At 45.9% G+C, this 12996-nt stretch overlaps 1 protein-coding gene across 1 annotated transcript in view; it reads right to left on the minus strand.

Annotated features, from left to right (window-relative positions):
• Positions 1-12996, minus strand: part of ATP10D (ATPase phospholipid transporting 10D (putative)) — a 168032-nt gene that overhangs the window by 102436 nt on the left and 52600 nt on the right. Inside the window, exons 2-3 of the mRNA XM_040418908.1 lie at positions 7166-7489; positions 3804-3998 (exon numbers count right to left, since the gene is read on the minus strand). Of these exons, the coding sequence (XP_040274842.1) occupies positions 3804-3998; positions 7166-7455 (485 nt within the window). The 5' untranslated portion in view covers positions 7456-7489. The remainder of the gene's footprint in view (positions 1-3803; positions 3999-7165; positions 7490-12996) is intronic.

Raw genomic sequence — 12996 nt, forward strand, 5'->3', positions numbered from 1 at the left:
ATGAGTACTTTTTAGGAGGGCATTTTTAGGCATTTGGATTCCAGACTTCTCACACCTTAGGGCCCTTAAAATACCCCACAAGTGACCCCATTTTGGAAAGAAGACACCCTAAGGTATTCCGTAAATGGCATGGCGAGTTCCTAGAATATTTTTTTTTTGGCACAAGTTAGCGGAAACTGATTTATTTATTTTTTCTCTTACAAAGTCTCATATTCCACTAACCTGTGACAAAAAATATAATTTTACATGAACTCGCCATGCCCCTCACGAAATACCTTGGGGTGTCTTCTTTCCAAAATGGGGTCACATGTGGGGTATTTATACTGCCCTGGCATTTTAGGGGCCCTAAAGCGTGAGAAGAAGCCTGGAATGTAAATGTCTAAAACATTTTACGCATTTGGATTCCGTGAGGGGTATGGTGAGTTCATGTGAGATTTTATTTTTTGTCACAAGTTAGTGGAATCTGAGACTTTGTAAGAAAAAAAAATCAATTTCCGCTAACTTGTGACAAAAATAAAATAAAAAATCTTCTATGAACTCGCCATGCCCCTCAAAAGTGATCTTTTTATAGCGCCGCAGCGATTTTACGGTGTTTTTTAAGTGATCAGAAAAAAATTCTGCCACTGCGGTGGGGCGGACTGAACGCAAGTGTGCGTTTTTTGTAGAGCCTATAGAACATGTCCTATTCTTGTCCGCAATTGCGGACAAGAAAAGGCATTTTCTATATAGTTCTGGCAATGTGCGGATCCGCAAAATGCGAAAAGCACATTGCCGATGTCAGTGTTTTGCGGATCCGTAAAACACATACGGGCGTCTGAATGGAGCCTTACAGGGGGGTGATCAATGACAGGGGGGTGATCACCCCCCTGTAAGGCTCCATTCAGACGTCGTATGTGTTTTGCGGATCCGCGGATCCATAAAACACATACGGACGTCTGAATGGAGCCTTACAGGGGGGTGATCATTGACAGGAGGTTGTGAACGCGCGCTCACAGGAAATCTCGCGTCTCGCGAGATGACGCGCCGGCGCATCAAGGAGGAATGAATCGACCGCCTCCGGAACGCAATTCTGCGTTAGGCGGTCCAGAGGCGGTTAAGAACTTTGTATCAGAAAGATCACAATCCAATCTCTATAACGTTATACAAGGAATTAATCTGCACACAAATTTGCGGGTAATCACTTAGAGCAATGGGCAAAATACTAATAATTACAGTTTTGTCTTTTAAAAAAAAAAGAAGCAAGTCACAAATCACATCTGCGAGATTGATCTTGTATCACAATCTATGTTCCATTTGTACATACTGTAGTTTTTACTCTGGGGAGATGTTAACATTTATTTTATTGCAGAGCTCCCCTGTATTGTATCTGCTTTACAGCCTTTCTAAAACTGGGTTGTGAATATCCTCATCTAGTGTTTTAAAACAAGTCGGGTATTACTATATAGCATTTTATGCACTGAAAATGTACAACAAATACAGTAATAAGCAATGCTGATTATAATAGGGACATATTCAGTAAGCAGACTGCCTAGACCACTGCTGCCTCATTTGAAAAGCTGGATGCTTGTAGCAGAAAGGACCTGTGATGACATCATCACCATGTGACCAGTAAAATATGGATTTTACTAGTCACATAATTATGTTGTCATAGGTCCGTTCTCTTAGCATCCAGAAGAGAAATATTCTGTAATTTCATGTGGAAATGACATCAGGAGAAGGAGACAGAGGGTGTTCTACTATAAACGGCATACTGTGCGGTGTTATACTATATACACTGTGGGGCATTATACTGCATATTGTGGGATGTTATACTCTATACCAGTGATGGTGAACCTCTTAGAGACCGAGTGCCCAAACTGCAACCCAAAACCCACTTATTTATCGCAAAGTGCCAACACGGCAATTTACCCTGAATACCAATATAGTATATCTTCCATGTACTTTATCCATTTAGCTATATTAGCCTGCCTACATTCAATATGCTGCCTTTGCTGTTCATAGCATGTCCTGCACTGATGAATGGCAGGAAAAGTCAAAGGCATATTGGTACACCATAGACTTTCTCCAGGGTGCGGGTGCCCAAAGAGAGGGCTCTGAGTGCCGCCTCTGGCACCCGTGCCATAGGTTCGCCATCACTGCTCTATACTGTCGTGTGTTATACTGTGGGGTACTATGTACAGAATACTGTGGGGTGTTGTAAAATATGTTGAATAATGTGGGGATGGTTTGAATAAAACTCAAAAGGGGGGATGGTTGGGACAAATGGATGGAGGTGGCCAAGATGGGTAAACAGCCCTGGGACTATGATACACAATCATTCCCTGGTAATACGATTTTACTAGGTGTATACCAGCAGCAGACAAAGAGTAGTTGTCACGGACGTACCTTGACATACGGACGTCTCCGCGACAGTGAGTGGCAGGAGATCTTTGAGACTGGCAACACGTGGTTTGATTTGACATGTTTACCTTGTGGATCAATAGGAGTTTGTGTGGTTTCTGGTACTGGCCACACCCTTAACCTCCAGGTGTTGCTATTGTGGTCATTTAACTTTCCCTATTTATAGTTGTTTCTCCCACTGTGCTGTGCGGTTTATAGCTTCAGTTGGACCTGTGTATAGCTGGTGTTTGGGTCTCTGCTGAGTTCCTGGTGCTGCTATAACTTCTTGAAAGTTAAAGGGGTTGTCTGGGTTCAGACCTGAACACAAACATCCCTCCATTTTCTCCCAGGCAGCCCCCCTGACTTGAGCATCGGAGCAGTCCATGCTGTGATGCTCTCCTTTGCCCTGCACTGAATCACGCAGGGCAAAGGCATTTTCAAGCGTTCCGGTGACGTACCGGGCTCTCCATGGGGCTGCCAGGAAGCCTGGTGATGTCACCGGCACTGATGGGGGGGCTTTAGCGCTGCCCTAGACAGTAAAACGGCTGCCAGGAAGCCGGTGACGTCACCAAACACACTTCTGGACGGAAGCTTCCGCCCGCAGTGCGTTATTGTAAACAAAAGAGCCTGTGCCTGCGCGATCTAGTGCAGGGCAAGGAAGCGAATCGGAGCACGAGATGCTCCGATGCCAACATCAGGGGTGCTGCCTGGGTGAAAATAAGGGTATTTCCGGGTTCAGCTCTGAACCCTGACAACCCCTTTTAGGCTACATTCACACGTCAGTATTTTTCTATATCCCGATTTTCGGACCGTTTTTTTGCGGATCCGTTGTTTCTGAAAATGTTTCCGTATGTCATCCGTTTTTTGCGGATCCATTGACTTTGTATTGTACCAGGATCCGATTTTTGAGGAAAAGAATAGGACAAGTTTTATATTTTTTCGGACATGCGGAACAGAACAACGGAAACAGACAGCACACATTGTGCTGTCCGATTTTTTCCAGGACCCATTGAAAATGAATGGGTACAGAACTGGTCCAGATCTGTTCCGCATAAAACGGAACAGATCAGGAAAGAAAAAACGGACGTGTGAATGGACCCTAAGTGTTACCTTTTTATTTTGTATTTAGACTTTTCTGTGTGTTGCTTTTCCTTGTTGTTTTGTATTAGGCCTTAGGGAGACTCCCGTTCATCCTTCCTTTTGGAGGAACAGGATGTCTCATTCCTGTGTATGAATTCACCTACCTCTGGGGTCTATTCATACTGGTAGTCAGTCAGGGCTTTGATTAGGGTGTTCACTAGGAGGTGTCCATCTTCCTTTCCTAGTTTTCAGGCCTCATTTCCTTTCCCCTTTCCCTCCTATGTTCGGTGTGGGGTTTCCCTCCCACATTAGAGCTTGACAGTAGTCTAATATGCCATACTTACCTACAGTGGACACGTGCCAGTAAATGGTTAATGACCTTGTCCAGTTTGTGTTTTCTGTAGTCTTCCAAACCATCTTTAATAGCAATGATGGTCAGTACAACCAACAGGGGGATCATGGTGATCTCCTTCTGGAAAGCCTCCACCACAGGGACCCAGTTCAAGACCACCAGAAAGAGGAAGTACAAATTGGCTGCCCTGAATAAACACAAAAAACAAGACTTAACATTTTGGAAAACCTCTCTTCTGATGAATCCTCAAAAACAGATAGAAGATCATAATCTAAGTAATTTTTCAAATACATAAAATGAAAAAAATATAAATAAATTTACCCCTTTATTACATAGGCACATGCAATATCTCTTTAACCCCTTAAAAAGGCATCTGTCAGCAGATTTGTACCTATGACACTGGCTGACCTGTTACATGTCCCCTTGGCAGCTAAAGGCATCTGTGTTGGTCCTATGTTCCTATGTGTCAACATTGCTGAGAAAAATGACATTTTAATATATGCAAATTGGTCTCTAGGAACAAAGGGGTGTTGCGGTTACACCTAGATGCTCTGCTCTCTCTGCAACTGCTGTGCCCTCTGCACTTTGACAAGGCCAGGCAGTGTAATGTCATTATGCCTGGCCATGTCAAAGTGCAGAGGGCATGGAAGTTGTAGAGATTGCAGAGCCTCCAGGTGTAACAGGAACGCCCCATTGCTCCTCGAGGCTCATTTGCATATATTAAAACTTTATAATGCTCAGCAATGTGGTCACATATGAACATACAAATCTGTTGACAGGTGCTCTTTAATGACCAAGCCACATATTGGAAATATGGCACAGAATAACTAGGTAACGGTTTTGCACATCCAAGTAATTCTATCATTGTTTTTTGTCACATATTGTACTTTGCATTGATTTATTTTAAGAGAGTATTTTTTTTTTTTTTAAATGTCATTTTTTTTCCTACTTCCAACCGCAGTATTTTCTATATATATACACACACACACACACACACACACACACACACACACACACACTGTTCAACATTTTTATCAGAAATATATTTCCATATCTTGACTTTACTTTGGCTCCACTTTTGAAAAACATTTACATTTTTTGAGAAATTTGTGAGACTTAAAATAAAATTGTAACACTGAGAAGAGCTTCTGTGTTCTAAGTAGGGGTGCACCGAAATTCCGGCAGCCGAAAATATCGGCCGAAAATGCACCTAATCCACTTCGGCCGATATTGTTACATATCGGCCGAAAATATGGGGTGTGGGATTTGTCACCCACCATCTGCGGGCAGGCGCCGGGCGGGCGGTTTACTTTGTCACTGCATCTTTATTTTACCTTACAATCGTGAGGCTCCAGTAACTAACAACTCTGCAGGCAGAGAGGTGGCCGGCGTAACGTCACTTACTCACGTGACGCGCCTGCTCCGCCTCCTTCATTCATAAAGTGGGCGGAGCAGGTGCGTCACGTGAGTAAGTGACGTTACGCCGCCCTCCGCTCTGCCTGCAGAGTTCTTACTGGAGCGTGACGATTGTAAGGTAAAATAAAGATGCAGTGAGTGATGCTGTGAGCAGCAGGGCCGGGGCTGTTATGGGTAGGGGGATCGGTCTATGGCACTGCTATGGGGAGGGGGGATCTGTGCACTGCTATGGGGAAAGGGATCTGTGCACTGTTATGGGGAAAGGGATCTGTGCACTGTTATGCCCATAACAGTGCACATATCCCCTTTCCATAACAGTGCACAGATCCCCCTCTCCATAACAGCGCCACCCACAGATCCCCCTCTCCATAACAGCGCCACCCACAGATCCCCCTCTCCATAACAGCGCCACCCACAGATGAATTTCATTCATGAAAAAGAATTATTAATAAAATCATTTAAAAAAAAGTATTTTAAAAGTATTTGGGCAAAAAGGCAGTTTCGGTTTCGGTTTTCGGTCAAGGGCATCCTGAATTTTCGGTTTCGGACCAGAATTTTCATTTCGGTGCACCCCTAGTTCTAAGTGTCTGCTGTGTGCCAAGTATCTGCACTAGAGGAGTTATAAATCCAGCATTACAAGTCCCTGAAAGTACTTTACTTTCCCATAATTGTTCTCCATTGTTGTAACTGGGATAATGGCCTGCAGGATTAGAGGTTTTCATCAGTGCACACATTGCCACATGTATACACAACTGGAACAGGAGGTCCAGGGTGAAGACTAGTGACAAACGTGAGCACATTTGTCACTACACCACCTGGAAGCTCATATTAGAGACCAGGAGGAGCAAAATGCAATGAGGACGATTGATAATCTTAAGAGGAGCATGCTGCTTAGGGCTCATGCACAAGACCATAGCCTGTTTTGCGGTCTGCAAATTGCAGATCTGCAAAACACTGATACCGGCAGTGTGTGTTACGCATTTTAGTCGTCCATGCAGAGGCACAATGACTGGATGAATGATGTTATTCAAGTACTATGGGCTTGTCACTGTACCATTCACAAAGTGTACGACAGTTCTGTCCTGCCCACTGCCCACACTAACACCACCTCCACCAAAGGCTCATCAGTGGCTGATGCATAGCGCTCTCCTTGACGTCTCCAACATCGTTGGCGGCCATCATTTCTGCTCAGCGTGAATCTACTTTCATTAGTGAACAGCACCAAGTCCCGCAGGTCCCTCGTCTAGCGTAGATGCTCACCGGCCCATGCAAGACGATGACACCTGTGCCAGGTGGTGTGGTCAGGTACCCTTGCAGGTCGCAGACCACGCTGATGTAAACGGTTTTTAATGGTTTGACATGACACTTGGGTGCTTCTCACCTCCATTAAATGTGCCTGGAGTTGTGAGGCATTCATCATCCGGGTCCGCAGGGAATTGTTCACAATGAAACGGTCATCAGTGTGGGATATGGCTAAAAGACGTCCACTACTACTACTATTGCCTTTCTGTAACGCTTCCAATCTCTGTTGCAACCTGCTGATAACACTCTAAGCTCAGTGACCACTTACATCTGAGAACATCCTTCTTGAAGCCTCGCAATGGCAAGGTACTATTGATCAATTGTTAAGTGTCGTCTTGGTCTCATGATGTCAAAATGTGAACAGCATGATGAGGAGGACTGTTGAAATACCAATTCTAATTGAACCATGAAATTTATTGGGTCATTCATGTTGTAAATTTTGCCATTTAGCTCTTTGTTAGAGAACAGCAAGTTGTGCAAAAAGTACTGAAACATTGAGCAGTTGGAAATGTGCATTCAAAAGTTTACAGAAGGTCACATTAAGTTCACCTGTAAAGGTTAGAGTGCATTTTAGGAGATATATATATATATATATGAGCAAAAGCGCACATCTACTGAGCAAGGAATACAACTTACCTATGAAATTGTTCAAACAGGTTCCTCGGTATAAAATTGAGCAATGTGTACTTTGTTGTCCGTATTTTGTTATTTCTGTAGGCCTTGGATATGTTCTCATACTCCCCTTTAAACCGCTGTGAACATGGGACCACAGTGCGGTGTTTAGAAGTCAATCTACTCATAGTGCGATTTCTACCAAATGTCAGGAATGGACATAACCATGAGGAGCCTTGTGAGGGTTCATTGACCGTGCTGAAGGGTAGGACATGCTGCAGTCTCTCAAGTGCCCACTGGATAGGGTTTGCCATAGCAGGTCAGATGTTGCAAAACGTTTCCACTTTTCAAATTAAAACAAAAGAAAATTATTCACTGCAAAAACAACAAGTACAAAGTAAATACAGTAGCTACAAAACCAATATCACATTCTGAAACATTTGCACTTCTTTTCAGAAGAACTGCTCAAAGTGGCATCTGCCATTTTACAGATCAGATGACAGCACAGTAGGCAGGAGGATCACATGATCCCGGTCAGCGCTGTGGATGGTGAGCTTGCCCATGCCTTGCAGTCAACCGGAAGAGGGAGGCGCAAACTCCCGTGAACGTAACAGAATTCCCCGGCTCAGATCGGGAAACCAGATATGGTACAGTAATAGCCCAATGCCTCAAGCAGGCTTCTGTAGTTATTAGTAGTATATACAAATACAGGCCTGCAGGTGGCATCATTGTATTCGTATATTGTAAATGAAGTGTTCTATGATGGCTATTTAGCCATCACAGAACACAATGGGCAATCTAATGAGTGCCTGTGATAGTCATCCAGGGAGATAAAAAAAAAAAAGAAAAAAAAAGAAAAGAAAAAAAAAAAAGAAGTTGAAAATTAAGTTTTTAAAAAATATGAAAAAAAAAAAGAATATATAAAAATATACAAAAAGTTTAAAATCACCCCCCTTTCCCCCCAAAAAAATAAAAAAAAAAAAAAAAAAAACACATTACTAGCATGCGAAAACAATATTTTGCCCATATGGCGAATGGCGTAACTGTAAAAAAATTAAAAATGGCCGACATTTTTTTGTCACTCCCTCCAAAAAAATAAAATAATGAAAAGTGTTGTTCAAATTCTTTTATTAGGAGGAGCCAAAAAAATTAACAATACACCAAAAACAGCCCGATTGCAAGTCGAGGCTGTGTACATTTAGGTGTATACAATCAAATGGTCATAAAAGAACCAGATATAGAAGAGAAAATAAAAAAGGGAAATGAAGCAAGTCATTACACCTTCCATTTAGATTACATACCAAAATTCGGTTACAAGAATAGAAAGGCAATGGAGCGCTGATGTATACAACACGAAACAGGGACGCAAGACTAAGACAAGAACACATAGGGAGAAGAAGGGAGGGGAAAAGGGGGGGGGGGGGTTCCTGATACTAAAAGTAGTAAGTTACTAAACGAGGTAGTAATAGATCCCGATCAGCTCAGGCCTAATTAGACTACCCCATAATTTAAGAAGAACCACCAGTGCGGCCTGAAAACCCTAAATGAGGGGGTGAGGTCTGCTTAGGAGCTGGCATCATCCCTACTCAGCCAATTAATAAAAAGTCAGTAGATCCCTTAAACAAAATCCAGGGAGTCCAGATTTTTAAGAAGTTACTGGAGTTGCCCATGTCCTCCGCCGAAAGCTCCTCCATTCTGTAAATTTTCTCAAAGGTGGTGAGCCAGTCCCTAAGAAGAGGGGCAGAGGTGGATTTCCAAAATCTGAGTATGACCAGGCGAGCCGCTTGCACGAAGAATCTCAAGAGGCCTTTTTTCAAAGTGGAAGTAGAACTAGGGAACATAAAGAGCAAAGCACCCTCCGGCGTCCACCTGGATTTACTGCCACTGACCATATTATATAAATCAATAATACACTGCTCAAAAAAATAAAGGGAACACTTAAACAACACAATGTAACTCCAAGTCAATCACACTTCTGTGAAATCAGACTGTCCACTTAGGAAGCAACACTGAGTGACAATCAATTTCACATGCTGTTGTGCAAATAGGATAGACAACAGGTGGAAATTATAGGCAATTAGCAAGACACCCCCAATAAAGGACTGGTTCTGCAGGTGGTGACCACAGACCACTTCTCAGTTCCTATGCTTCCTGGCTGATGTTTTGGTCACTTTTGAATGCTGGCGGTGCTTTCACTCTAGTGGTAGCATGAGACGGAGTCTACAACCCACACAAGTGGCTCAGGTAGTGCAGCTTATCCAGGATGGCACATCAATGCGAGCTGTGGCAAAAAGGTTTGCTGTGTCTGTCAGCGTAGTGTCCAGAGCATGGAGGCGCTACCAGGAGACAGGCCAGTACATCAGGAGACGTGGAGGAGGCCGTAGGAAGGCAACAACCCAGCAGCAGGACCGCTACCTCCGCCTTTGTGCAAGGAGGAACAGGAGGAGCACTGCCAGAGCCCTGCAAAATGACCTCCAGCAGGCCAAAAATGTGCATGTGTCTGCTCAAACGGTCAGAAACAGGACTCCATGAGGGTGATATGAGGGCCCGACGTCCACAGGTGGGGGTTGTGCTTACAGCCCAACACTGTGCAGGACGTTTGGCATTTGCCAGAGAACACCAAGATTGGCAAATTCGCCACTGGCGCCCTGTGCTCTTCACAACAGATGAAAGCAGGTTCACACTGAGCACATGTGACAGACGTGACAGAGTCTGGAGACGCCGTGGAGAACGTTCTGCTGCCTGCAACATCCTCCAGCATGACCGGTTTGGCATTGGGTCAGTAATGGTGTGGGGTGGCATTTCTTTGGAGGGCCGCACAGCCCTCCATGTGCTCGCCAGAGGTAGCCTGACTGCCATTAGGTACCGAGATGAGATCCTCAGACCCCTTGTGAGACCATATGCTGGTGCGGTTGGCCCTGGGTTCCTCCTAATTTAAGACAATGCTAGACCTCATGTGGCTGGAGTGTGTCAGCAGTTCCTGCAAGACGAAGGCATTGATGCTATGGACTGGCCCGCCCGTTCCCCAGACCTGAATGCAATTGAGCACATCTGGGACATCATGTCTCGCTCTATCCACCAACGTCACGTTGCACCACAGACTGTCCAGGAGTTGGCAGATGCTTTAGTCCAGGGCTGGGAGGAGATCCCTCAGGAGACAGTCCGCCACCTCATCAGGAGCATGCACAGGCGTTGTAGGGAGGTCATACAGGCACGTGGAGGCCACACACACTACTGAGCCTCATGTTTACTTGTTTTAAGGACATTACATCAAAGTTGGATCAGCCTGTAGTGTGTTTTCCACTTTAATTTTGAGTGTGACTCCAAATCCAGACCTCCATGGGTTGAAAAATTTGATTTCCATTTTTTTTTTTGTGTGTGATTTTGTTGTCAGCACATTCAACTATGTAAAGAACAAAGTATTTCAGAAGAATATTTAATTAATTCAGATCTAGGATGTGTTATTTTTGTGTTCCCTTTATTTTTTTGAGCAGTGTAGATTCCCAGAAAGGTGTTATTTTATTGCAGGACCACCAGATGTGGGACATGTTGCCCTCCTCCCGCCCACATCTCCAGCACGTAGTAGGGCATGCAGGAAGGAAAACATGTAACAGGGCCGGTGTCCTGTACCACCTGGACATTATCTTAAAATTATTTTCCTGGAGACCGCAGCTTATAGACGACTTATGAGATAACTCGAATTAGGGGTGGGCGATATGGCCTAAAATCTATATTGCGATATAATTTTAAGCATGTGCGATATGCGATATATATCGCGATATATTGTTTTCTATATTTGGGGGGCGAGTTTAAACTTTTTTTTACTTTTTATTTAATAACTATTAGTCTCCTTAAGGGCTAGAACGTAGAACCCTTGTCATATTCACCCTAATAGAGCTCTATTAGGGTGAATAGGACTTTACACTCTCCCTGCTGCCCTGTGCTTTGTGCACACAGCAGCAGGGAGCTGATCCCCCTCCCTTAAATGGTGCCATCCACAGATCCCCCCCCCCTCCCCTAAACGGTGCCATCCACAGACACCCCCCCTCCCCTAAACGGTGCCATCCACAGATCCCCCCCCCCTCCCCTAAACGGTGCCATCCACAGATCCCCCCCCCCTCCCCTAAACGGTGCCATCCACAGACACCCCCCCCTCCCCTAAACGGTGCCATCCACAGATCCCCCCCCCCCTCCCCTAAACGGTGCCATCCCCAGATCCCCCCCTCCCCTAAACGGTGCCATCCCCAGATCCCCCCCTCCCCTAAACGGTGCCATCCCCAGATCCCCCCCTCCCCTAAACGGTGCCATCCACAGATCCCCCCCTCCCCTAAACGGTGCCATCCACAGATCCCCCCCTCCCCTAAACGGTGCCATCCACAGATCCCCCCCCCCAAACGGTGCCATCCACAGATCCCCCCCCCTAAACGGTGCCATCCACAGATCCCCCCCCCCCCTAAACGGTGCCATCCACAGATCCCCCCCCCCCCTAAACGGTGCCATCCACAGACACCCCCCCCCCTAAACGGTGCCATCCACAGACCCCCCCCCCCCTAAACGGTGCCATCCACAGATCCCCCCCTCCCCTAAACAGTGCCATCCACAGATCCCCCACCCTCCCCTAAACAGTGCCATCCACAGACACCCCCCCCCCCTCCTAAACGGTGCCATCCACAGACACCCCCCCTCCCCTAAACGGTGCCATCCACAGACACCCCCCCCCCCTAAATAGTGCCATCCACAGATCCCCCTCCCCTAAACAGTGCCATCCACAGATCCCCCCCCCCCCCCTAAACAGTGCCATCCACAGACACCCCCCCCCCCCCCCCAAACAGTGCCATCCACAGATCCCCCCCCCCTCCTAAACGGTGCCATCCACAGACACCCCCCCTCCCCTAAACGGTGCCATCCACAGATCCCCCCACCCCCCCCCCCTCCCCGACGCTCACAGGAATACATTTAAAAACTAATCAGTAATTTTAACTTTATTCGTTGGTGATCTCTTTACTGTATACCATACTAGGTCTTAGCTCCGATAACAGCAGGCAGTGCGGGGGGCGGCGCTCACTTACTGACGTCACGCACCTGCGCCACCTAGTGGGAGGAGCAGGCGCGTGACGTCAGTGAGTGAGCGCCGCCCGCCCGCACTGCCTGCTGTTACCGGAGCTAAGACCTAGTAAGGTATACAGTAAAGAGATCACCAATGAATAAAGTTAAAGTTACTGATTAGTTTTTAAATGTTCTACTGTCAGCGGCGTGGCCCTGTATAGTCTAACCCCCATGCAAGCGTCCCTGTCACCATGGGAACGCCTGGGGGTTAGAATATACCATCGGATTTGAGTTTTCACGCGCTCACTGAGATCGTGAAAACTCAATGATTTACAGTCAGTCCCTCCCCTCCTCCTCTTTTGTCATTTGTGGTCAGCGGCAGCCGCGCACAGTGGGGAGGGAGGGACTCTCTCCTTCTCCACTGTGCCCAGTGTGCCGGCTCAGGAGAAGATGGTGCGCGCAGAGAGCGCGATCATATCGCGGTCCGGCGATATGCTCAAAATCCATATCGTGGCACAAATTTATATCGCATATCGCCTATATCGTCTATATCGCCCACCCCTAACTCGAATGCCTTCTCCCATAGTTCGGAAGGGAATGACTTCCCCAGTTCCTTTTCCCATGCACTTACAAAGGGTAGGGTGCCCTCTTAATAGGGCACAGCAAATGATTGATATAACCGCTGTATAGCCATGTTTTATCATAAGAAATGCTGCTTATTACAAACAGTAGTCAATAGTATAGGAATGAGGAGGTGCGATTTAGTTTCACTCTACAAACCATGATGTTGAAACAGAATCATCTCTCCC

Source organism: Bufo bufo, chromosome 2, assembly GCF_905171765.1.
Source record: "Bufo bufo chromosome 2, aBufBuf1.1, whole genome shotgun sequence".
NCBI classification, from domain to species: domain Eukaryota; kingdom Metazoa; phylum Chordata; class Amphibia; order Anura; family Bufonidae; genus Bufo; species Bufo bufo.